Below are 23,643 nucleotides of genomic sequence, written 5' to 3'. Positions count from 1 at the left end.
GTTCTGATTTGAAACTACGCTTACTGGAGGGCTGAGAAAAAAGTGTCACAGGCTGATAAGGAATCTAGATCAGGTTAACTAAGTTTTTAAATTTGAGATACACACACACACACACACACACACACACACACACAGCCCTACTCTCAGGTAAGTATGAGACACAAATGTACACATAAGTGTGAAATAGAAGGCAAATACTCTTAAGCATTACATTTCACTATAAAAATTTGGGTGGGAAGGAAAGTATGGGAATTGATAGTATTGAGAGGAACATTAAAAGAGAGAGAGAGAGAGAGAGAGAGAGAGAGAGAGAGAGAGAGAGAGATTGATTTTTTGCACAAAATAAGACTCTTCCAAACATGGCAGGTCCACATTTACTTTATTTTACACACATCTATACTAATAAAAGGATAATATGCTAATTAGACCAGACATCTTCCAGACAAAGCCACAGTGATGGGGGCTGAGGCAGAGGCAGAGGCGGTTGGGGGTGATCAGGCCAGCAGGGGAGGGCAGTTGGGCAAGATCTGGCCAGCTGGGGAGGGCAGTTGGAGGTGATCCAACTGGCAGGAGAGGGCAGGAAGGTGAGTAGTTAGGAGCCAGCGGTCCTGGATTATGAGAGGGTGCAGGCTGGGCTGAGGTTCTCTTCTTCCCCCTCCACCCCCCCACGTATGAATTTTATGCACTGGGCCTCTAGTTAATTATAAAACTACAGTGCTTTGTTCTAGGCATAGTGTTGAACTCTGAGGGTTCTTCCTGCAAAGAAGTCACAATCTAGTTTAGGTTTACAGTAAGTTGACTACAGTGAAGAAATAATACAGTAAAAGTGTATTCAAAGTATGGTGAGAATTCAGGAGTTTTTAATGTTTTCCCCAAGATTGGATTTTGGAAGTTTTACATTAAACATGAAGAGATGAAGTTGGGCTTTTATGAGGTAGTTTGAGATCCTTTTAACTGATTTTGACTGATAAGAACCATTGAATCAGATACTACTAGTTTCCGTTTGGTCTTAAAGACTGAGCTGCTTTTTCTAGTGCTTTGATAATTTTGTTTTACATTTTATTAAGGTAAAATAGTTTGTTGAGCTGAGAAACTTTGTTTTTATAAATTCATTGAATACATCTTGCTACCATTCTTTATTTGGTCTGATCATATAATAGTATAATATAGGAACAGGATACTTTTTCTATGAGGATTTTCTCACCTGCAAAATGAGGACCAAATGAGAAAATATGAACTCCACCTTTGTGTACAAACATCTTTGAAAACACAGAGTTGAACCAGGAATAGGGTGGATTGATGTTTTATTAGGCAATATGTTTTAGTTCAATATTTTAAATGACAGTGTAACCCGAGCCTCTTTGTTATGCCTTACCTATTTTCACTGTCACATTTTTACTCTAGTGGATTTCATTTCACATCTAGATAATCTATATTTATTTATCTTTTCCCTCTAATTCATCTGATACAAAGTGACCAGATTAGCTTAACTAAAATATCCTAAAATATCTTGTTTTGCTGCTTTCCTGATCAAGATCATATAGTTCTGCCCCTTTACTATTTAAGATCAAATTTAGTTTTGGGCACTAAAGGTGGCTTATTATACCCATCCTGCCTGATCTCCCACTGCTTTCTGAGACCATCTCCTTCATTAAAGGGGAACTGGTTCTCTGCACCATATCTTGTGCTTTTCTCCTTGATTTTGTAAAAGTTGTGGTCCATGCTGGTGATTTCACTGCCTCTCCATCTATCCAGATCTCTTTGGATTTCTTCAGAAAAGTTTCCCTGCTTCTCCAAGTTTGAGTTAGCTTCTTGTTTCCTTTAAAAATAAATAAATAAATAAATAAAAGTTTCATTCTGGATATTTTTCATCTTTACCCAATTAGAGTAAATTCTTTTAAAATCGGGATTCAACCTGTTATACTTTTGTACGTGTGCTTGGCAGTTTTGGGATGGATATTCAGTAAATACTGAGTTAGATTATTAAATAAGAAACCAACTGATTATTAATATAGTGGAAACTTTTCTTTTCTTTCTTTTTTTTTTTTTTTTAGTGTTATTCATAGCATTCCCTTTAATATCATTTTGAGTTTGTTTTTTTTTAAGCCAGAAAATTTTTTTGTTTGAAGTATTACAAATAGTAGTACATATGTCTCCTTTTTCCCCCACTTTGACCTTCCCCCAGCTTCCCCTACCCCCCAGCATATGTCTTCACCTGCTCCCACACTCCCCAGTGTCTTGTATCGATTGGTTATGTTTATATGCATGCATACAAGATCTTCAATTGATCTCTTACAGCCCTCTCCACCCAACCTCTCCTGCCTTCCCGCTATAGTTTGACAGTCTGTTCAATAGTTCTTTACCTCTATATCTATTTTCCCCCCATTTCTTTTCTTTGAAAAATCTTGCATCTGCAGACTAGAAATAAACATAATAACAAAAAATGTTTGAGTTCCAATTTCAATGTCCAACAGTTCTGAGACCCACTTTCAATCTCAAATAGTTCCTTATGTGTACATGTCAGCAATGATATCTGGATGATGGACAGATGGTGGCAATGCAGGTCTGACCCTCTCTGGTTTGGTCCTGGGCAACCTACAGTGACCCACAGCTACTGACTGCTAGCGTGGCCTGGCATCTTCCATCTCTGGACTGTTTCTCCTCTTGTCTTCATGGTTGGAGCAAACCTGACTCCTCTCTGTTGCAGGAATCCCCATGGTCTTGGAGTAGTTTTCTGAAAATATACAAACATATTCTTGACCAAAAGTTAATAAAGGGAGGGATTGTTTCTATAAAATTGACTTGGGATCCTTTTTATTTTTGCCCAAATGATTTTCCTTTGGCTTATTTTGACACCATGTGTGATTTTCGTGGGTGACTTGTTGTTAGCATTAGGAACTTTATTTTCTATGATGGATTTAACAATACAGTTTGTTTTCTATCCAGTTTGTCAGGTTTGATTGAAATCAGTAGTTGGGCAATCACTTTTATTCTGTAAAATTTTGATGATAAATTTATTTTCTGTTTAAAAATTGTTGCTTCCTAGGTCTAGAAGTTTTTCAGATGTTTACAAAAGTTATCAATTTGGATGTGATTCTAAGAAATTAGTCAAAATGTGAATCTGTTGGCCAGCATGTTCCTGAGAACAGCAAACTAATGATTTTTACATCCATGCTTGCTTGATAAAAGTATTTCAAAGTCATAGACTTTCTGTTAAGATATTGAAAGAGTGGTCTCTTGAGTATTTGACTCAAGATGAGAAAAGATTCAGTAGTGTCTATAACACATACTTATCTGCTTAAGAATGACTTAACATATCTGCAGGACGTGTATTAGAGGGCAATTGAAAGGCTGCTGTGTAAGATAGAACAAAAAGACTCCCCCCCCCCCCCCCCCCCCCCCGTTTGGAGAAGCTAGGCATAAATAACCTGTATTAAGCATCTCTACTCCAAACTTGAGGGTCTGTGTGTGTGGTGAGGGGTGAAAACAAAAGGAAGTCTGTGAAGTGGTGTCAGAATCAAAGTGATATTAAAAAGTTGTTTTGGTATATTTTTATTTTCTATTTTGAATTTGAACTCATGGAAAATAACTGTATTTGCCTGCTGTTCCATATCATTGTGCTGCTGTCAGACGGAGAGCCCTAGGCGGGAAAGAGCCAAAGAGCAAATGAGTATTGCATTTTTATATGTTTTAAACGGAGACACTACGTGGATGGAGAGTTAGCTTCAAACTGTTGTGTGTGTGCTGTTTTTAAGAAAATGATGAAGAATTGGTCCAGAATACCAGTGATAAAGATGAAGATGTTTTCAGATGTCTTTGGAGAAATAGGACTCTCAAACACTCATGAATATATTATGATTAGAGAAAGAAAGCAACCTCATCTTGACTTCTTCCAAGAGATAAATCTTTTTATCCTGTTGCTTAATTATAAGCACTTTTTGTTTTGTTTTCCATCATTTCTTACATGTCTATATCAACTTCTGCTTGGCTTTCTCCTATTTCTCTGCATCAGTCATATTTTGGATTTTTATATTCCTTCCACATCTTTTGTCAAAAACAGTATCTTTTTTTTAAAGACTGCCCTACCTAGTTTGTAAAAGAGCAACCTGTTAACCTTTAAAGCACATAAGTCAGGAGTAAGAAATCCATATTTCTATTCAAAGAACCATTGACCAGGAAAAAAAGATCAGTCAAAATCTACCTGTAGGTTAAAATAAGCTAATTAGCAGATAACATGGTATATAGTGGGAAAAGAGGAAAATTCTAGTAGGAAGTACAAAATAATTCAGGCTTAATGGCTGGCTTAAAAGAGGTTTTTTTGTTTTGTTTTGTTTTTTGTTTTTCCAGAAGTGGTTACATGCCTTCATTACATTGATGTTATTCTTTGCCAAGCTAGGAAATATACTTTGAGAGATGAACTGTATTATTCCTGATGCCTAAATGTTATTCTTGGAAACCATATTTATTTTCTCGTTCTGAGCCCTTCTCTTTCCTTTTTTAAAATACAGTTCAATCTTCTGATCTAGCTTGGTTCTATTTGGAGCTAAAAAAGATAATGACAATATTTTTTTTTAACTTTGGAATATTTTTTTATGAACAAATCCAGAAGTTAGTAAAAATGAATATTTTTTTACTTAAGCTTTAAAAGTTAAATTTTAAATGTAGGGCCTACATTTTCAAGATACATTTGCAGATTGGATTATGTAATTGGAGTCATCCAATTACTACATAATCCAATCCAATTATGCCTTGTGCCTTGTCTGAGAAGCATAACCTTCTAGAACCTAAAGGGTTGTTCAGATAATAGCATAGTGAGATACTGTGGTTTTAGAATGATACTCTTTTCTACCTTCAAAGCAGAGCACATACCTTCTAGCAGTACATTTTAATATTATTAAAAAAATTATTTCTGTCTAAACATGTTCATATACTTAAAGATGAAGATGTCATTTTAAGGCTTACAGGCCTTCAAGCATTCTTACAGCAAGGGTGCTATGTTAGTTTTATTTTGCTACCTATTTCTTTTAACTGAAGTGGTAGAATAATTAATCTGCTTTCTAGTTTCGATTCTTTTAAAATAAACTGATTAAATAAAGCTTGTCCAGTTTTTAGATAATTGGGGGCTGGTCTTTTCATGTCTTCCAAAGATCACAGTATTTTCCCATAGTGTTCCAGGTGGCTCAGAGTTCAAGAGGATCATAGCATCCGGTTTGGTGATAGATTTTGGAAGAGTCTGGAAGATAATCTATTCTGACTTTCTCAGATTGAACTTTCAAGCTGTGATACTTTTCTTGAAGTTATTTCTACACATTAATCAACCAGGAAAAATTTTCTTAGCAGGCTTATTGTATTTGGCATATGAGAGTGGGCCATCTTATTATGCTGTGTTTTAAAGAAAGTACTGGCATATTCAGGTCTAGAATTGAATTCTGATAAAACTTTTTTGTAATTGAATTTTTTTTTGTTACATACTCTGCTTTGAAATCAAGGGGAGAATTTTTTGTTAAAATAAGTCTTTTACTTATCATACATATATATACTTTCTAGATAGAAAAGTAAAGGTAAAGAGATATTGAGCAGATGCTGAATTGCTGCAACTTCAGATCCTAGAGCCCATGTCACACCCATTCTCAGTCTACCAATAATTAGTAAAAGACATTGGGAATCCCTCCTCTCCCCCCCCCCCCAACCTTGACTATTAAATAAGACTGACAGTAAGGATTTAGCAGTTAGAAATATTATGTACTTTGTTTTGCTGCCTTTCAGTAAGAACCAGTGTGTAAAGTTGAAATTTCCTAACCAGAAATTTGAAGACTATGATGTGATTCCCTGGGCCTTGATTCCAAAGGAGCTCTCTTGAGTATGGGTATACTAGTTGGTGGTGAATTGATAGTCTCCAACTATTAGGCCTTTATGTCCAGATATTATCTCAATTTATGGAGTAAGGTCCCTGAGTTCTCCTCTTTCCTTCCACAGGGCAAGCAGGAGGACTTCAAGACGACAGTTCTGGAGGGTATGGAGACGGCCAAGCATCAGGTGAGGGTGGCTTAGATGCTTGCCACTTAGTAGCAAGAGCCGCCAAGTCAGGGATTGATGCTTGCTAGTGTTTTTGGCTATGGTATCCACATTTTAGCCAGAAGCGCAGGGGAAATTTAACCCACAGGACAGAGTAGTATTAGGAGAGAGTGGAGCTAGAACAAGGCAAGCAAACCCTTTTGAAGTCCTCAGGCCGATCTCAGCCCTCTGCTCTTTGAGTTTTTAAGGAGATGGCGAATACTTTTCTCCCCCGCAGCTTATATAGTATCAGTAAACATGACATAAAACATAGACTTAGGAATCATGGGACCTTTAAAAAGAAATACAGCTGTATACATAGAGAAGACAATCTATAGGCTGGAAGTTTGTTTTTTTTTAAAGGACAGAAAGGCATTCTAGGACTAGTCAAATTATGCAGGCAAGTGACTCATTTTAGAAACAGTTATTGCATAATAGTGGGTGAATTTTTTTCTCTAACATTACACAGATAATTATTTTGCAGTTTAACCCTTTTGTTTCTCACATGAAAATTATTATTTTTTAAAGTCTGCTCGAGATGCTCTTTATTTTCAGACCAAACTATGGTATTTTACTTCTAGGGGGAAATAAAAGGGTTCATTGATTTTTAGGGCCATTTGGAACAGTTAAAGTTTGGTCCAGGAATCCAAAGTACTATGTCTGCATTTTATCCTTTGCCACTTAAAGAATGTTTTTGTGTTCTGGTGTCAAGGCGGCTTTTACATATGATACAACTGGAATAGGTATCACTCTATTTTTGTAGTATGTCATTTTTCAATTGTTACTTCTACTTTAAATTTTATTTGTCTATTATGGTTTGTGTACAGCAGGTCCAGGGAGTATTTGTATTTTACTCTTGGAGCAAAGATAGTTCAGCATTAATACAGAAATTAATAGTTAGGGGATTCAGACTATTAGAAACAGATTTCTTGAAATGCTAGCCCAAGGACTGGCAGTTGATAACTGGGATATGGTTATTTTAGAGGAGTTAAAAATCCTTATTCAGCCAAACCTTCAAGAATGTTTTTCATCAAAGGATGCACAATTGGATCTTTCCGTGGAATTGTTGAGGGTCGGAGATAGCCTTTAGAGCTTTAATCTTGAAGAACTATATTGTCTTTTCTTGTTGTTTTGTTTTTATGTGAATAAATTTTTACTTTTGCTAAAGTAAACAAAACATTTGTATTGCTGAAAGTAAAAGCAAACTTTCATATAAAGCTGTGGTGCTACAGACTTAACATTAGTAGAACATGAGTTTTAAGCATTTCCAGGAATTGTGACTATTCTCAATCCTTCAAGATCTCCCTTCAGGCCTTTGTCATGTTCAGAAGTATACATTTGTGCGGTGATCAGTCAGCATTAGAAATGTGCTTATAAGTGATCAACAATCTTCTCTAAATAAAGCCAATGACCCTCATGATGTCTTGGGACAGCGATCATATCTTGACTTTTTATAAATCCAAATCAAATTGGGTTATACATCCTAAATCTTACAAATTCGAAGGGAACTTGAGGCCATCTTGTCTAGCTTCCTAGACAAACAGATAGTATTGTATCACCCCTATTTTATGGATTAGGACCGGAAACAAAGTTAGATGACTTGACCAGGGACACACCAGCAGTTGGGGAATGAGAACCCAGAGGTCTTGTTTCTTAAGCATAGGCTACTCAACACACACTTCTTCCTAGAATCATTTAAAGGTGCACTTACCCAAAAAAAGAAAACATATGGTTCTCCTCTTTTATTCTTTTCTCTCCTTCATTCTTTATTCTTTTTATTTGTAAACTATTATAAGACTGAATATGGTACATCTATAGTTGACTGACTTTAAGTAGTCTTTGATATGTAGATTCTATCAGGCTTTTGTTTTCACTTTTTAGCTAGAAACCTAGTTCTAGTTAATTTATCTATTTTATGGAGGTGAAGGAAGCTAGTAGTTCTCATGGAAAAAAAAGCTTTCTTCTCTATTAATTTTTGTATTTCTGTTTCTTTACTCAAGATGCTGCTGTTATATCAGAATCAGGATGGGGGAATGAGTTCATGGGACAAGAGGCCTACATCTTTCCTGTACCCTCCCCTTTTCTGCCTCTAGAATTGACCTATCCAGAGAGATCTAAATTAGTACCGTTAGTAATTTAACTACTTTTACTATATTTTCAAAGTGTTGAGCCATTAGAAAAAGTAGTTGTGCTTTTATAGCATGACTGCATTTTTAAAGGTGAGCTAGAATTTCCTGTGTAAAGTGATGAGAAAGTAACTGAATAAAGGGCAAGATTGGTATGTAGGCAACATTGGGGCTCTTTAAAAATTAAATAGCATCTTTGAAACATTCTCAATTTCTAGAATACCAGATTCTGATAAGTGCACACAAACACCAAAGTATAAAACTGTATTCTAGAGCCAAGTGTAAATTATTTCTGAATTATATATACTACTACTAACTTCCTTTTAATAAGGATATTAATAACTGTACTCTTTAAGGTTTTCCCTCAAAAGAGTTAGATTATCCAGAGTGCTCTGTTCATTTTGGAAATAGCCTATAAAAAGGATGTTTTAATTTAGCTTCTGAAAAGTTTAAGTCCCAAATTAATTTTTGTTTTTTGTGAAAAAAGGTTAGATTTTTTCTTGCTGGCTTTTAGCCTTGATTTTAATAGTGGCTTTCCTTCCTTGAAAATAATAGTCTTTATCCCTAAAAACCAAAAGGAAGGACATAATTACCAAGATTTTTTTAAGAGACCATTTTTCATTTTTAAAAATTGATGAAAAATTTAAGAATAGTTAGCTTTTTTAGATGTTATGTAGAAGATCAAGATGGAGAAGACTATTATTCCACAGATAATGGCTGCTCTAAATTCCTTTAGTAAAACTTTTTTTTATATATATATATTTTATTGATTTTTGTACAGAGAGGAAGGGAGAGAGAGAGATAGTTAGAAACATCGATGAGAGAGAGTCATCTATCAGCTGCCTCTTGCACACCCCCCTACTGGGGATATGCCCGCAACCAACGTACATGCCCTTGACCGGAATCAAACCCGGGACCCTTCAGTCCCCAAGCCGACGCTCTATCCATTGAGCCAAACTGGTTTCGGCTAGTAAAACTTTTGATATTTGATTTAAAGATACTTTAAAACTGCCACACGAGTTATATAAATGAAATCTCTTAATTGTTACATATTCTCAAGATTCCCAAAGTTAGCCTGCTGCATTAGAATGCTTTTTTAAAAATATTTTAAAAATTTATTTTAGAGAGAGGAAGGGAGCGGGATAGAGAGAAACATTGATATGCTGCTTCCTGCACACCCTGAGATCCAGCCTACAACCCAGGCATGTTGCCCTGCCTGGAAATCAGTCTGGTGACCTCTTGTTCATGGGTGAATGCTCAACCATTGGCCCGTACCTGCTGAGTGATTTTTTTTATGGTAACACTTGGAATGAGGAGCCAGATGTAACATAAAGTTAAGTGTTTTTTTCTTCATGATTTTCCTGTCATTGACAATAGATCTTGCAATAGGATTGATGTTCAGTGACCATCAATTCAACATAGAGAAAATAATAGCTAAGAAAGAAAACTATCCCTATTTGGAGGAGGGAGAAAAGTAGAGTTCATAGAATTTATTGATTTTCATGTTAATAGTAGACACTCATGAAATAAAATAGGAAGTAAACTATTAAGAGATATTTGGCTCATTCTCAGGATTATTATTATTGTTATATAAGTAATGCTTCTTATAATATGACACTTTTTTTTATCTTGGTTTTGTGTTTTGTTTAGTTTATTTATTTTGATTTGGTGATAGAGGACTAGAGACATCAAAGCTGTAGTTATAGAAATTTTCACATTACTGAAATAACCTATATCCCCTATAGTCAGCATTTCTTCTTTTCTTGCCTTAACTTCATGCTGTATCCTCAGCAATATGGCTCTTACTGATTATTTTTCTCTCCTCTTCTGATAGTCTTTAATTTTAGGTTGGGATTAATTAAATGTGAGGATTGTTGATTTGATTTAGTTACTTGAACAGTATTTTCTCCTCATTATCTGTTGTGGATAGATACCGTGTTTCCCCGAAAATAAGACATCCTCTGAAAATAAGACCTAGCGCAACTTTGGGAGAAAAAATTAATATAAGACACTGTCTTATTTTGGGGGGAACAGGGTAGGTTTTTCTCTTTGTCTCCAAGAACAGTGTTTCTTAATGTGCAGCCCATACTAGCATTAGGCATTTTTGTTTGACCTCTTGTTAACCATTTTGTTTTTCTAAGCAGTGTTTGAATGTGTTTGTGGCAACACCTAAATAGCTTAGCAATAATTTTCCAAGCAACTTTACCTGCCTTGTTCATTTTATTCTTCTAATCTTACTAATACCTTTAATTTTGCTTCCCTTATCAGTGCTTCCAACTTCTTGTCTTAAGTGCTTTTAAGTAATTTTACCTGGTACCCATTTAGTTACTTATATGTAATTATTTCAATGGTATTGAATTTTAACACTCTTTAAATTATTTCTTGATAACCCTTAAGCTGATGGTTAAGTATATTTTATAGAGAGATCTTAGAAATATAAAGTAAAATGTATATAAATGTATGTCTAAGGACATCTTATAAAGATGTACTTAACTTTCAGCATATAAAAACACCAATTTAATACACAACTTAAAGAGTTTCAAAATAACATATTTTACTTATAGAATATGAGATATACTACATGTATATTTATTATGTATGTGTATATATACATGTATATGTACAATATACTATATACAGTAACATATTTTACTTGCAATAAGTAATACACCATTTCTAATGTTTATGCCAGAAAAGGTAAATTCCTTGCCTTCTTCTATCTCATCACTGTAGTCTGCTTAACTTCTCTCACTGCTTGCATTGAATTATGGGAACTAATGGGGATGCCATTGATGAAACTGCGTATTTTATTCTATTCGTTATTAAACCTTAGAGGCCTTTTCATGTTCCTTGGTCTAATCCTCAAAGAGGGCAGGTGATTGTGTTTTGGTTTTTTTGTTTTGTTTGTTTTTTATGACATTTTTTTTTCTTTTTAAAAAAAAATATATTTTATTGATTTTTTTTTACAGAGAGGAAGAGAGAGGGATAGAGAGTTAGAAACATCGATGAGAGAGAATCATCGATCAGCTGCCTCTTGCACCACCCCTATTGGGGATGTGCCCGCAACCAAGGTACATGCCCTTGACTGGAATTGAACTTGGGATTGAATGGGACCTTTCAGTCCGCAGGCTGACGCTCTATCCACTGAGCCAAACCTATCTTGACAGGTGATTGTTTTTTTCACTCCATAGTTTCTTCTGCTTTCTGTTTATGTATTTTCTTTAAAATTTATTGTACACTATTAGTAATACCAATTGTAATTAGCATATTCCCCAACATTATCAATGAAAAAATAGTTCAATGCCTTGTTATGTTTTATAAGGTGTATTGTTTCGCTCAGTAAACTAATTTTGGAGTGACTAAATTTTAAGGATGTTTTAGCTTTTGAGCAAAATTATTTTTAAGGAAGTGAGATCAGGCTGTGAATGAGGCAAAGCTTTACAGAGGTTCTCAGGTCCAAAAGGAGTTTGAGGCATAATCATTATCCGGAATTCTGGATTCACTTGCCGTTTTCCCAGAAGTCCTTTGCTTGCTTTGCTAGGTGTGGAGGGTGCAGCGTTCCAGAGTAGACTTCCTCATGACCGGATGACTTCTCAAGAAGCAGCTTGTTTTCCAGATATCATCAGTGGACCACAGCAGACCCAGAAGGTCTTTCTGTTTATTAGAAACCGCACAGTAAGTTCTTTTTTCCATCTCTTTATAAAAAGAGCATGTTACTTTTAGAGAGAATATGGGGGAAAGAGAGTACCATTTTTAAAAATTAGTATGGGTTTTTTCCCCCCTCTTCAGATATTTTAAAATTTTTTATATGTGATTCTTGTTTTTGTAAAATTGAGATCCTACTTGCTCTCATTCTTTGTCTCTTTTTCATTCCTCATAGCCTCATATACACAATAAGAATCTTTACACATTTAAAAAATTTATACTTTTAAAATAATCACTTTTTCTTTCTCAGGATAAGAGAAACCATTATTCTGTTTTATTTATCTGGTTCAACATCCTCCTCTGGCTAAATATAATTGATTTTTAATGTTTGCATAATATTTTGTCTGATGGTCAAGTCGCAATTTAACTGTTAGACATTTCAGTGTCCCATTTTTACATGTTAAAGCAGCTTTTATACATTCTTAACTCTATTTCTGTTTATTATTTCATTTTGATTGAGTTCTAAAAGAAAAGCTACTTTGTTAAAATGTATGAAAGGCCGCTTAAGGCCTTGTTTTGTTTTGTTCTTTAAATATATTTTTATTGATTGTAGGGAGTGAGAGAATCATCGATTGGCTGCTTCCTGCCCGCCCCCTACTGGGGATGGAGCCCATAACCTGGGCATGTGCCCTTGACTGGAATTGAACCTGGGACCCTTTAGTATGTTTTGGCTCTACCCACTGAGCCAAAACAGCCAGAGCAAGGTTTTTTTGTTTATTTGTTTTAATATTTTTTATTTTTATTTCAGAGGGGAAGGGAGAGGGAGAAAGAGATAGACTCATTGATCGGCAGCCTCCGAACTGCCCCTCACTGGGGATCTAGCCCACAAGCCGGGCACGTGCCCTGACCAGGAATCAAACCCAGGACTCTTCAGTCCGCAGGCCAGCACTGCATCCACTGAGCCAAACAGGCCAGGTCACCCCTTAAGTTTTGGTACAGGTTCCCAGATTGCTTCCCAAAAGGGCTGACCCAGGTAACACATTCATTGTTTTGTCCCTGTTTTGTTATTAAAATGATGATAAACTGTGCTGCTGTAGTAGACCAAAGCTGTTTCATTTATTTTACATTTCTTGGACTATTTAACTGCTTTTTTACATTTATTAATTATTTGTATTTCTCCTATGAATTTTTCTTTTATATTCTTTATTCATCAGATTTTCTTTCTTTTTTTTTTAATATATATTTTATTGATTTTTCATAGAGAGGAAGGGAGAGGGATAGAAAGCTAGAAACATCGATGAGAGAGAAATATCAACCAGCTGCCTCTTGCACACTCCCTACCAGGGATGTGCCCGCAACCAAGGTACATGCCCCTAACCGGAATCGAACTCGGGACCTTGAGTCTGCAGACCGATGCTCTATCCACTGAGCCAAACCGGTTTCAGCTCATCAGAATTTCTTAACCATAGAGTAGGGGAGAGCAAGGTACTATTCAGAAAATATTCATTGTATTCTAGGGTGTTAAAAAGCAAATTTACCTTGTAATTTCAGTTACTTTGAATTTAGCTCAGAGTCTCATTTTAGCGTGTCTGCTTTTTAGCCATCACTGACTTCTTTATTGTGACTGGTAGGTTGCAAAATTACAGCTAAATTTGAATTGTTTAGGTAATGGGATTGGTGGGTTATACTGCATTTTTGTAGTACAGAATAAAGGTTCTCTTTTGTGGAGAAAAAGCAGATTGATTTTTAAAATTGTGAGTGGAGCCCCACAAGTGTGGCTCAATAGTTGAGCATTTATCTATGAACCAAAAGCCCACAGGACACATGCCTGGGTTGGAGCATCTACCCTGGTGGTCAATGCACAACATAGCGACTGATTGACTGCCTGCCTGCCCCCTACTGGTCATTGCACATCATAGCAAGTGGTTGAGCGGCCTTAGTGTATCATTAGCATATTATGCTTTGATTGGTTGAATGGACGACCGGACACTTAGCATATTAGGCTTTATTATATAGGATGAGAGAGAATCATCACTGGGCTGCCTCTTGCATACACACCCCTTAGGATTGAGCAACCTGGCTATGTACCGTGACGGGGAATCAAATCATGTCTTCCTGGTTCATAGGTTGACACTCAACCACTGAGCCACACTGGCTGGACAACATAAGCTTTATTTTATAGGGTGGAAGGAGGAAGAGGCTTATTTTGGGGGGTGAGGAGCTTGGGCCCAGAGTGTACCTGAGGAATTCCATTTTCCCGGGATACAGGCCAGAGGAAAGTGGAGATGCTATGGTTTTGGTTATATTTCTTAATTGGATTTATTTACAAATGACCAAATTTGTTCATTAAAACTTGTCTTTGGAGCAGTCTTTATTAAGTTTTAGCTAAGACTTAAAATATAGTGGTAGGCAGTTGGTCTTACATTTTGAAGATGTATATTCAATTTGAAGAGAATTCATGTTCGAGCCCTTTGATTGTACCACAGTATTTTTCATTTCTCATCTTACTGCTTTCTCAGCAGTATTTGAAATACTAATTGACCGCTCCTTTTTTCTTAAACACATTACTCCTTTAGCTTAACATAGTCTTAGTAGAGGTCCGATGCATGAAATTTGTGCAACAGTAGTCGTTCTTTCCCCTGGCTGCCAGCACCAGCTTCCTTCTGGCACCTGGGACACAGGCTTCTCTCCAACCACTGGCAGGCACATGGGACCCAGGCAACCCTAGTTTCATCCAGAAGAATATTCAGTCTAATTAGCATATTACCCTTCTCCTAGTATTATTATAGACTAGAGACCCTATGCACAAAATTTGTACATGGGTGAGGGGGCGGTCTCCCTCAGCCTGGCCTGCACCCTCTACAATCCAGGGCTGCTGGCTCCTAACCGCTCACCTGCCTGCCCCTAACTGCTTTTGCCTGCCAGCCTGATCACACCCTAGCCGCTCCCCTGGGTTTGATTGACGCCTAACTGTTCCCCTACTGGCCCGATCGCCTTCATCTCCCCTCCCCTATTGGCCTGATTGCCCCTAATTGCTCTCCCCTGCCAGCCTGGTCACCCCCAATTTCCCGCCCCGCAGGCCTGATTACCCCCAACTACCCTCCTTTGCTGGCCTGGTCAGCCCCAACTGCCCTCCCCTGCAGGCCTGCCTGGTCGCCCCCAATTGCCCTCCCCTGCAGAGCTGGTCGCACCCAACTGCCCTCCCTGCCAGCCATCTTGTTTTGGCCATGGCCATCTTGTGATGGCATCACGTGAGAGCATAGCACACCACCAATAGGCTTTTATTATATAGGATAGTTTTCTCCTGCTTCCCTGGCTGCTGTCTTCTCTGACTGCTTTGTAGGCTTATCCTTGAACAACAGGCCATTATGTGAACTGCTCGGAGTTCCTTAAGGCTCCTTAACTCCTCTCCTGTCAGGACCCCTCTTCTACACTTTTGGCTCTATCACCCATACGCAAATTGCTCTAGATCTTAACTGTCCTGTAAGCCCCAGCTATATATGGAGATACCAGTCTTATATCTAATCTACTCTTATCTTGAAACTAACTAAACTCATTACTCATCTTTCAGTGATCCTTATTCAGTGAATGGCATACTCACTCATTTAGTTGTACAAGCCCCAAAGGAGGCGTTTTCCTTGGCATCTCTTTTCCCCCACCTCTGCATGTCTAATTGATCATTGATTTTGTTGGTTTTACCTACTCAGTATCTCTGGTGTCATGCAATACAGGTTTAAATCCTAGTTGCTTCCTACCAGCTGTATGATCTTGGCAAGTCGCTAGGTATTTTTTTTCTTTCTTTTTAGGTAAATCTCTTAGCTTCTTCAGTAATTTGCTCATTTGTCATGTTTTTGTGTTTCATTAGTTTCTTTGTCGGGAATATAATCCCCATTGTTTCAGTGAAGGGAAAGCCCATATTTGGGCCTTAAAGTTAAAAGGATATTTTAAAGTGGAAATATGGTATACATCAAATTGTGTGTAATACAATTTCTATTATTTAAATACAGTTGCAGTTGTGGTTGGATAATCCCAAGATTCAGCTGACTTTTGAGGCTACTCTCCAACAATTAGAAGCACCTTACAACAGTAAGTAGTGTTCAGTAGATTGGACTGGATTATGAAAATTGACATTTCCTTCCAGGAGCCTCCTGGCTCCTTAGTTTTTTTAATTTGTATTTTCATCTTATTTCACCTTGTACTGTGCAAAAATGAGCCTTGTAGAAAAGCTGTTTTGTATCTTGTGTTTTCTGGTTTTTAAATTGTAGCAACAGATGAGTGAGTTTAAGAGATTGCTAATGATTTTCCCAGACCTCTGTTCTAGCTTTACACCGTGGAGTCCTTCGTTGGCGTTCAATTGACTGGCTACCTAGCTTTCTCATTCCCCACTTGGGACTAACAAAATCTTACAAAGTTTTGCCAAAGTAAATGAGCATAATATTACATTAAGAGAGTTGGTTTTTACTTTTATTTCATTATGATAGAATGTCATTCTTAAAAATTCCTAATTATGTGTTATGCATTTTGTACTACCTCATAACTTAGTTCTAAGAATCACTTTTCTAAAGGAGTCACATGACCTGAAGGTTGTGGAAAAGACGTATAGAATGATTTCATGATGGAGAAATGGAATTTAAAAAGTATTTTGTTTAAACTGCTAAAAATATAAACATGTTTTTAACTTCATTTATTCCATAGGTGATACTGTGCTTGTCCACCGAGTTCACAGTTATTTAGAGCGTCACGGTCTTATTAACTTCGGCATCTATAAGAGGATAAAACCCCTACCAAGTAAGGAGCTGGCCAATGCATTCCTGATTTTGTTATAGTTCTAGGACTCGATTTTATTTCCAGGAAGCTTTTAGCATTTTATTTTTATTTCTAAATCTATATTTGGAGTTAAAACATTCCAGAGTTCTTCTTAAAGGTCAAAATTAAAATATCTTCATAAATACATCCTATATAATAAAGAGGTAATATGCAAATTAATCTTCACATCCTCACAAGTTGGCTCCCTATGACCAGGCTGGCAGTGGGGTTAGTGAGGGACGACCAAACAACTGAACAGAAGGCTGCATGAGGCCACCAGGACTGGGGGGTAGGGAGGCGTGAGGGGTGATCAGGCCAGCAGGGGGTCAGTTGGGGGATACCAGGCCGGCAGGGAGGGGGCAGTTGGGGCAACCTGGCCAGCAGCAGGAGGCAATTAGGAGTGACCAGGCTGGCACAATGAGACAGTGAGGGACTATGAGGCCGGCGGCTGGGTGGTGGGGGCGGTGGGAGATTAGGGGCAACCAAGCAGGCAGGCAGATGAGTGATTAGGAGTCAGTGGTCCAGGATTGTGAGAGGGATGTCCAACTGCCAGTTTAAATCAGACATCCCCCAAGGGGTCCCGGATTGGAGAGGGTGTAGGCTGGGCTGAGGGAACCACCCTGTGCACAAATTTTGTGCACCAGGCCTCTTAACTTCCTATAATTTCTGGTTTGATAGGTTCTTAGTAAAGGTATGAGACTTCCAATTTAAGAAGAATCAATTAAAATATAAAATTTGTTAAAAATGAGAGAAGTTAAGTTATGAAAGCAGGAGGTTGGAGGTTTTCTCTCATTGACTAGTTTTTTTATACTGCTGAAATTTGCATTTCTTTTTATATATAGGTACATAGGGAGATATTAGAATAAGTTTAATATTTAATAAATAAATAATTTCACAGTCTCTGGATAATATCTGTCAGGAATCCAGGAGATATGGATATTTGAGGATTAATTAATTAATTAATTATTTTAAAAATACATTTATTTTTTATGCTTTAATAATTCCAAAATGGATACTGAAGACTGTTGAAGTAAAGCTTAAAGAAAGTAGCTTTAAGGATAAATAGGATGGCTGATCAAATTGTCATGGTGTAATTGTGAGGTAATTAAGCCGGTTATCTATTTACAGTAAATTAACCACGAGTCACAGATACTGAAACATATAACTGAAAAAATGAGAAAGTATATCCCAACATAAAGGATTTCATTTATAAATTTTCAACATTGAATTAAAGTTTATGAGTTTTATATATTTGCTCATTTTAGACTAGTGGCCCGGTGCATGGGTTTGTGCACATTGAAAGGAAATTAGTTAGAAGAAATATTTTAATATCACTAGTCACCCTTTCTCTATAATAGAAGTGTCAGAGATGAAAGGAAATTAGTAAAATATGCAGATAATATATAAATTGATTAATAAACAATCACAACATGATATAACAACAGACATGATATAAAACTTTAAAAACAACAAAAACATGATATACCCTGTTTCCCCGAAAATAAGACAGTGTCTTATATTAATTTTTGCTCCAAAGATGCGCTAGGTCTTATTTTCAGGGGATGCCTTATTTTTCCATGAAGAAGAATACGGTACACATTTATTGTTAAATGAAAATAAAGGAAATTTATTACCTGTATACAGTACGGTAGTACGGTAGTTGTCAACACAAACCAGACAAACTGTGAATCCTACAGTATCAAGAATTGACTCATTTATTCAATGACAATCACGTCATCATCTTGTAGAACATCATCATAACAATCCAATTCCTGAATTTCCTGGTGAATTTCTTGTGACTCCATTTCTTTCAGAATCAGTGGACCAAATCTCTCATGTTTAGCCTAGGGGGGCCTTATTTTCAGGGGGATGCCTTATATTTCATTCAGAAGGAAACCTGTAAGTAGGTCTTATTTTCGGAGGATGTCTTATTTTCAGGGAAACACGGTAGAAACAACAACTGATAAATTAATTAAACTTATTCTAATACCTCACTATATACCACATCAAGAGTAAAAACACTTTCAGAGTGCATGACTAATTTCCCATGCGATAAAATATTTACAACTTTAACTTTAATGTCACACGCTCTTCGAATTTGAGAGAAAGCAACATATTACCGACCATGTCCGAAACCGGTTCAGGTAGGATTATTCCTAGTCTTTCTAGATTGGTGCCAGCAAGAGCTTTATATGTCTTGCATATACACAAGTTAACATTTATTTTTAATTTGCCATTGCGAGTCATATGACCGATGTACAGTCGGTCATTTAACCTCTTATATATAGAGAGATACTTTCCATATTTTGAAAATAACTAAATTGTATACTTTGTAAGACATTATGACATGTTAAGAGATTTTCATGATAAAAGACCATAATTACAAACTCAAACCTACAACAAAATGTTCTAATTTTTGTTCATTTTTTGCTTTTAGCTAAAAAGACAGGAAAAGTAATTATTATAGGCTCTGGAGTCTCAGGCTTGGCAGCGGCTCGTCAGTTACAGAGTTTCGGAATGGATGTCACACTTCTGGAAGCTAGGGTAAGAATTTTATTTAGGGTTTAGAAGCCTGACCTAAAGGAAGTTATCAGTTGCAAATTAAGAAATCATAACTTAAACTAAACCAAATTGACTTGGATTAATGCTTATAAAAGTATCTTGAATAGTGTTATTTATATTGAAGCACTTTTGACAGTAAAGCTTTGAAAAGTGCTGAGTGAGGATTCAGAGTTTGTAAATGATCTGCATAGCCTTTTGGTGAGTATTGGCCGGTCCTGGGGCTTTCGCGGAGGCATCCTTTGCAGGAGGCAGTGTGTGTAGTTAGTGGAGCACAGGGAACTGTGTTCGTGTTTGACAGTCAAGGACAAGGAATAGGTTCTCCTGTAGCTGCCGTCTTTTAGGGCCTACTGAAGCCAAGATATTGGCTCCCTCTCTTAGTCCTAGAGAGAGAAACAGAAACTACGAGTGAAGGAGGAAAGGGATGATGACGCAGAGTGGGGAAAGGGATGTCGTGTTGGAATACTACTATTTAAATCACCTTCATTAGTAAAATTTGAGGTTTAATTATCTTCCAGTGGCTTAAAGACCTTCCTGGACTCCCACTATTTAAAAAAGTACAACTCACCCTGCCCAGTGAGTCTTGGTTGGAGCATTGTCCTGTAACCAAAAGGTTCTGGGTTTCCATTCTCCATAGGGCATATATCTGGTACGTGGGTTACAGTTTTGATCCCCTCTCAGGGCAAGTGTGGGAGGCAACCAATCGATGTTTCTCTCTTTCTCCCCCTTCCTTCCTTTCTTTAAAATTAATTAAAAATAAATTAATTAAAAAATAAATACTTCTCAGGGTAACCTAAACAACCTATAATTTTATAAAATTTCTGTAGTACAATTTAAATTACAAATTTATTACTTATTTATTTTTTGAATATGCTTTTATTTATTTCAGGAAACGGAAGAGAGAGAGAGAGGGAGAGATAGAAACATCAATGATGAGAGAGAATTGATTGGCTGCCTCCTGCACACCCTCTTCTGGGGATGGAGTCTGCAACCTGGCCATGTGCCCTGACTGGAAATCAAATAATGATCTTCTGGTTCATGGGTTGACACTCAACCACTGAACCACACTGGGCTGGGCTAAATTGATAATTTTTAAAATTAGTCTTTTAAATATAATTTCTGATATAGTTTTACTAAAAATATTTTATTCATTAATCAAAAAAACAGTTTTGTGTCCTATGCACTAAAAATACAGTAAGGAATGATAGAATCATTATGATTCCTACCCATGTGGAGTTTTAATCCAGTTTGTTTGCTTGTTTGCATGCCTGTATTTATCCATAATTGAAATATCCCCGCAGCTCAGTAAAGTTATCCCATACTTGAAAGGCCCTAGTCAGCAATGATAAGTGTGAGCCTGTTTAGTAATGAGAGGTGTTATTAATAATAGTTCATGCTCATAAGACACTGCCCCGGGCATGGACCTGTTCCTGAGAACCATTGTCAAAAAATCATCTATCAATTCATTCACAGCTGACTTTGGGCACTGAAAGGCAATAGTAGGAAATCAGTGGTAGAAAGATGGTGTTTAGTTGGAATTTCTTAATACATATTTTTTATGCGTGTGACCTTTGCTTAGCCTGTTTATTAGAGGCATTGTTTTTCCTGTTTCACCTCATAATTCCATACCTTTCGGTACTCATTCATTACCTGCCTCCCATTTAAACTCCATTTGCTCTTTGTGCCCATTGTGCTGTTCATTGCATTCCATGTAAACTCTAAACTACACCTTTCATTTTAAATGATAAGAAGACAGAGGCCTGAGGCATACCATGCCAGGTTCTTATGGTTAAAATAGAATTGATGATTTTAGCCATTTAATTTCTGAAAAACAGGATCGTGTAGGTGGACGAGTTGCCACATTTCGAAAAGGAAACTATGTAGCTGATCTTGGAGCTATGGTAGTAACAGGTCTTGGTAAGTAGCTTTGTGCTGTAATACACTTCTGAGATCCGTAAGGATGTTTAAACTTATGTTTTAAAGCTATAGTTGCAGTTTTAAAATATATTGACTTAGGATACTATTCTTAGTGAGAGGTAAATTGACGCATAGGCTTCCTGGAAGAATAGGTCAGTGTATCCAAAATTTAAACTGTACAGACATTTGGACCTCACAAATCCAATTCTGGGAAATTATCCTAAGACAGTAAACAAGTGGACCATCTTATGTTTGGAGCATTTTTAATGTGGCACAGCAGAACAATTAGAAACCACAGATTGGAAGATGGAATTGTTCCATGTGAGAACTGTACAGCCACTAAAAATTATGTAACTCCGTATTAACATGAAAGGATGTCCACAATGTATTGCTCAGTTATAAAAAGATTACAAAACGATACATGTGCTATGTATGATCCTTTTGTGCGTGTATGTCTATTTATGCACATAAAATCTAGAAGATTCTAGTGTTAACTAACTGGGACTACAGGTAATTTTTGCTTTCTTCTTTATGCTTATCTTACACATTTGTTATATATATGTAAATAAAATACACAAGTTTAGGTATTTTAAATTTGACTAAAAATATTTTTGCTTTGGGTTTTGTGTTTTCTTTTTCATAGGTATGTTGAATTTAATCATTTGAGTTTTTCCTAGGAGGGAATCCCATGGCTGTGGTCAGCAAACAAGTAAATATGGAACTGGCCAAGATCAAGCAAAAATGCCCACTTTATGAAGCCAATGGACAAGCTGTAAGTGGAGGACAAACAGAACTTTTCAGAATTTCTTTGTTCACTTGAAAATATTTTTGGACTTAATGTATGGGTGAATATATACACATAATACATATCAAATGAGGGCAGAAACTGTATAACATTTTCTTATTGTTTCTTAATTCTAAGCTTTATTAGGAAAGGATTATTATTACATATATGCAGTTTAAGAATTTATCTTCAGACATTCAATGAAGGCTAGCTAGCTAATCTTTTTATTTAGTTGAGGCTACCTACTCCGAGAGACCTATGGAATTGACACTTGACCCTTCCTTCCTTTGTATTGTGCATCCCATCATGTGCTTTAGCTCCATGTGCTCTTTATGACTTGAGTTTTGTGTTTGTAGACTTAAGTTTTTAACGGGCTAGTGGCCAGATTGTGGTACTTAGCCAATGGTTACGTAGGTGATTGTTGACCCAGATGCATAGGAACTTTCTATACTTGGTATGGCAGTAGAGTGGAAGTGATGTTCAATATAGGAGAGTGACAATAGTTTAACAACCATATAAGAGGCTTAGACCAAGCATGTTAAACTTAAAGGCTAACACAGGCCAAATAAATAAGGTTTAAGTTTATGTGGGCTGCAAAAAAAAAAGTTTCAATTTTCATAGAAACGTAGGTTTATTTTGATAGAAATATTCTGAATATAAAGGGCTGAAATAAATGAGTAATCATTAACATAAAATAATAGAGCATTTTAATAAAAATATTTTTTTTTGAACATTAACTTACCAGACACTGAATAACTGCACAAATTAATAAGCATAGCACAAATAAACCTTTTTTCTTGTTCTCCAAAAGTGAAATATTTCCTGTTGCACACACCAAACAAATGAGTCCAAGACTAATGTCGTGGCCATCGGTTGCTAAAATATTCGCTGCTAGTATTAATGGAGAGAAATGATGCACTGCGAGTAAGGCGCATAAGAGAAATGATTGCAACACGTTTATAGTAGTCAGTCATTATTGAATGTTGTAGTTCGTTATTAATTATGTATAACAGGATATTATAAAAAATTAAGTTCCAAAAGTTTTATTATGTTTCTCACACACTGTTATATTGGCTGGGCTGCAAAAATATTCATTGTGGGCTGCGAGTTTGACATTTTGATTTAGATTATGTAAGTCAATCCTAAATTTTAGGAGTGAGTGAAATTCACAAGTTTATATTCAGCAGAAGTTTACCAGTTCTATCAAGAGCAAGGGTGTCTACAATTCTGAGGAAGGGAAGTTTTGATGTGTGTGTATGTGTGTATTTGGCAGTTATTAAAAGTGGTAAGATCCAAACTTTAGGTCCCATGGGATATTATAATCCATTTCTGTATACTTTTAAGCTTTATGCTGTTCATATCAGAGAAGGACAGACTCTCAGAAAATGCCTTAGTTCCCATCTCCACCATTCTGGCAGAATTAACAAAATAGAATTAGATTAAAAGGATGAAGGAGAGGTTAGTGCTACAATTTAATAAACTTTTACTATTCTTCAAAGTTATATAGAGGATATTGAGTTGAACAAGTCATTCCCTGCTATGTAAGATGCCACAGTGGAGTGGGACTTGAACACAAATAATTATTTCCTAACTTTTTATTATGGAAAGTTTGAAACATATACAAAAGTAGAAAGAGTCCATTTTTCTTCTCCATCATGTTTTATCTACCCAGCCCCCTCTTTTGTCTGGAGTAAGTATATCACAGTTAGTCAAATATTTATTGAACATTTGCCAAAATCTAGGCCCTGTCTT

At 36.5% G+C, this 23,643-nt stretch overlaps 1 protein-coding gene across 2 annotated transcripts in view; it reads left to right on the top strand.

Annotated features, from left to right (window-relative positions):
* Window positions 1-23,643, top strand: part of KDM1A (lysine demethylase 1A) — a 62,198-nt gene that overhangs the window by 17,341 nt on the left and 21,214 nt on the right. The window contains exons 3-9 of one of the 2 annotated variants that reach the window (XM_084874918.1): window positions 5,977-6,036; window positions 11,722-11,855; window positions 15,833-15,911; window positions 16,521-16,613; window positions 19,069-19,175; window positions 21,026-21,107; window positions 21,785-21,879. In XM_084874918.1, the coding sequence (XP_084731044.1) occupies window positions 5,977-6,036; window positions 11,722-11,855; window positions 15,833-15,911; window positions 16,521-16,613; window positions 19,069-19,175; window positions 21,026-21,107; window positions 21,785-21,879 (650 nt within the window). The remainder of the gene's footprint in view (window positions 1-5,976; window positions 6,037-11,721; window positions 11,856-15,832; window positions 15,912-16,520; window positions 16,614-19,068; window positions 19,176-21,025; window positions 21,108-21,784; window positions 21,880-23,643) is intronic. The other variant, XM_084874919.1, reaches the window with a different exon arrangement.

Source organism: Pipistrellus hanaki, assembly GCF_964339955.1.
Source record: "Pipistrellus hanaki genome assembly, chromosome: 2".
Classification (NCBI taxonomy): Eukaryota; Metazoa; Chordata; class Mammalia; order Chiroptera; family Vespertilionidae; genus Pipistrellus; species Pipistrellus hanaki.
Note: the sequence above shows the minus strand (reverse complement) of the source record. Positions and strands in the feature narration are given on the sequence as shown.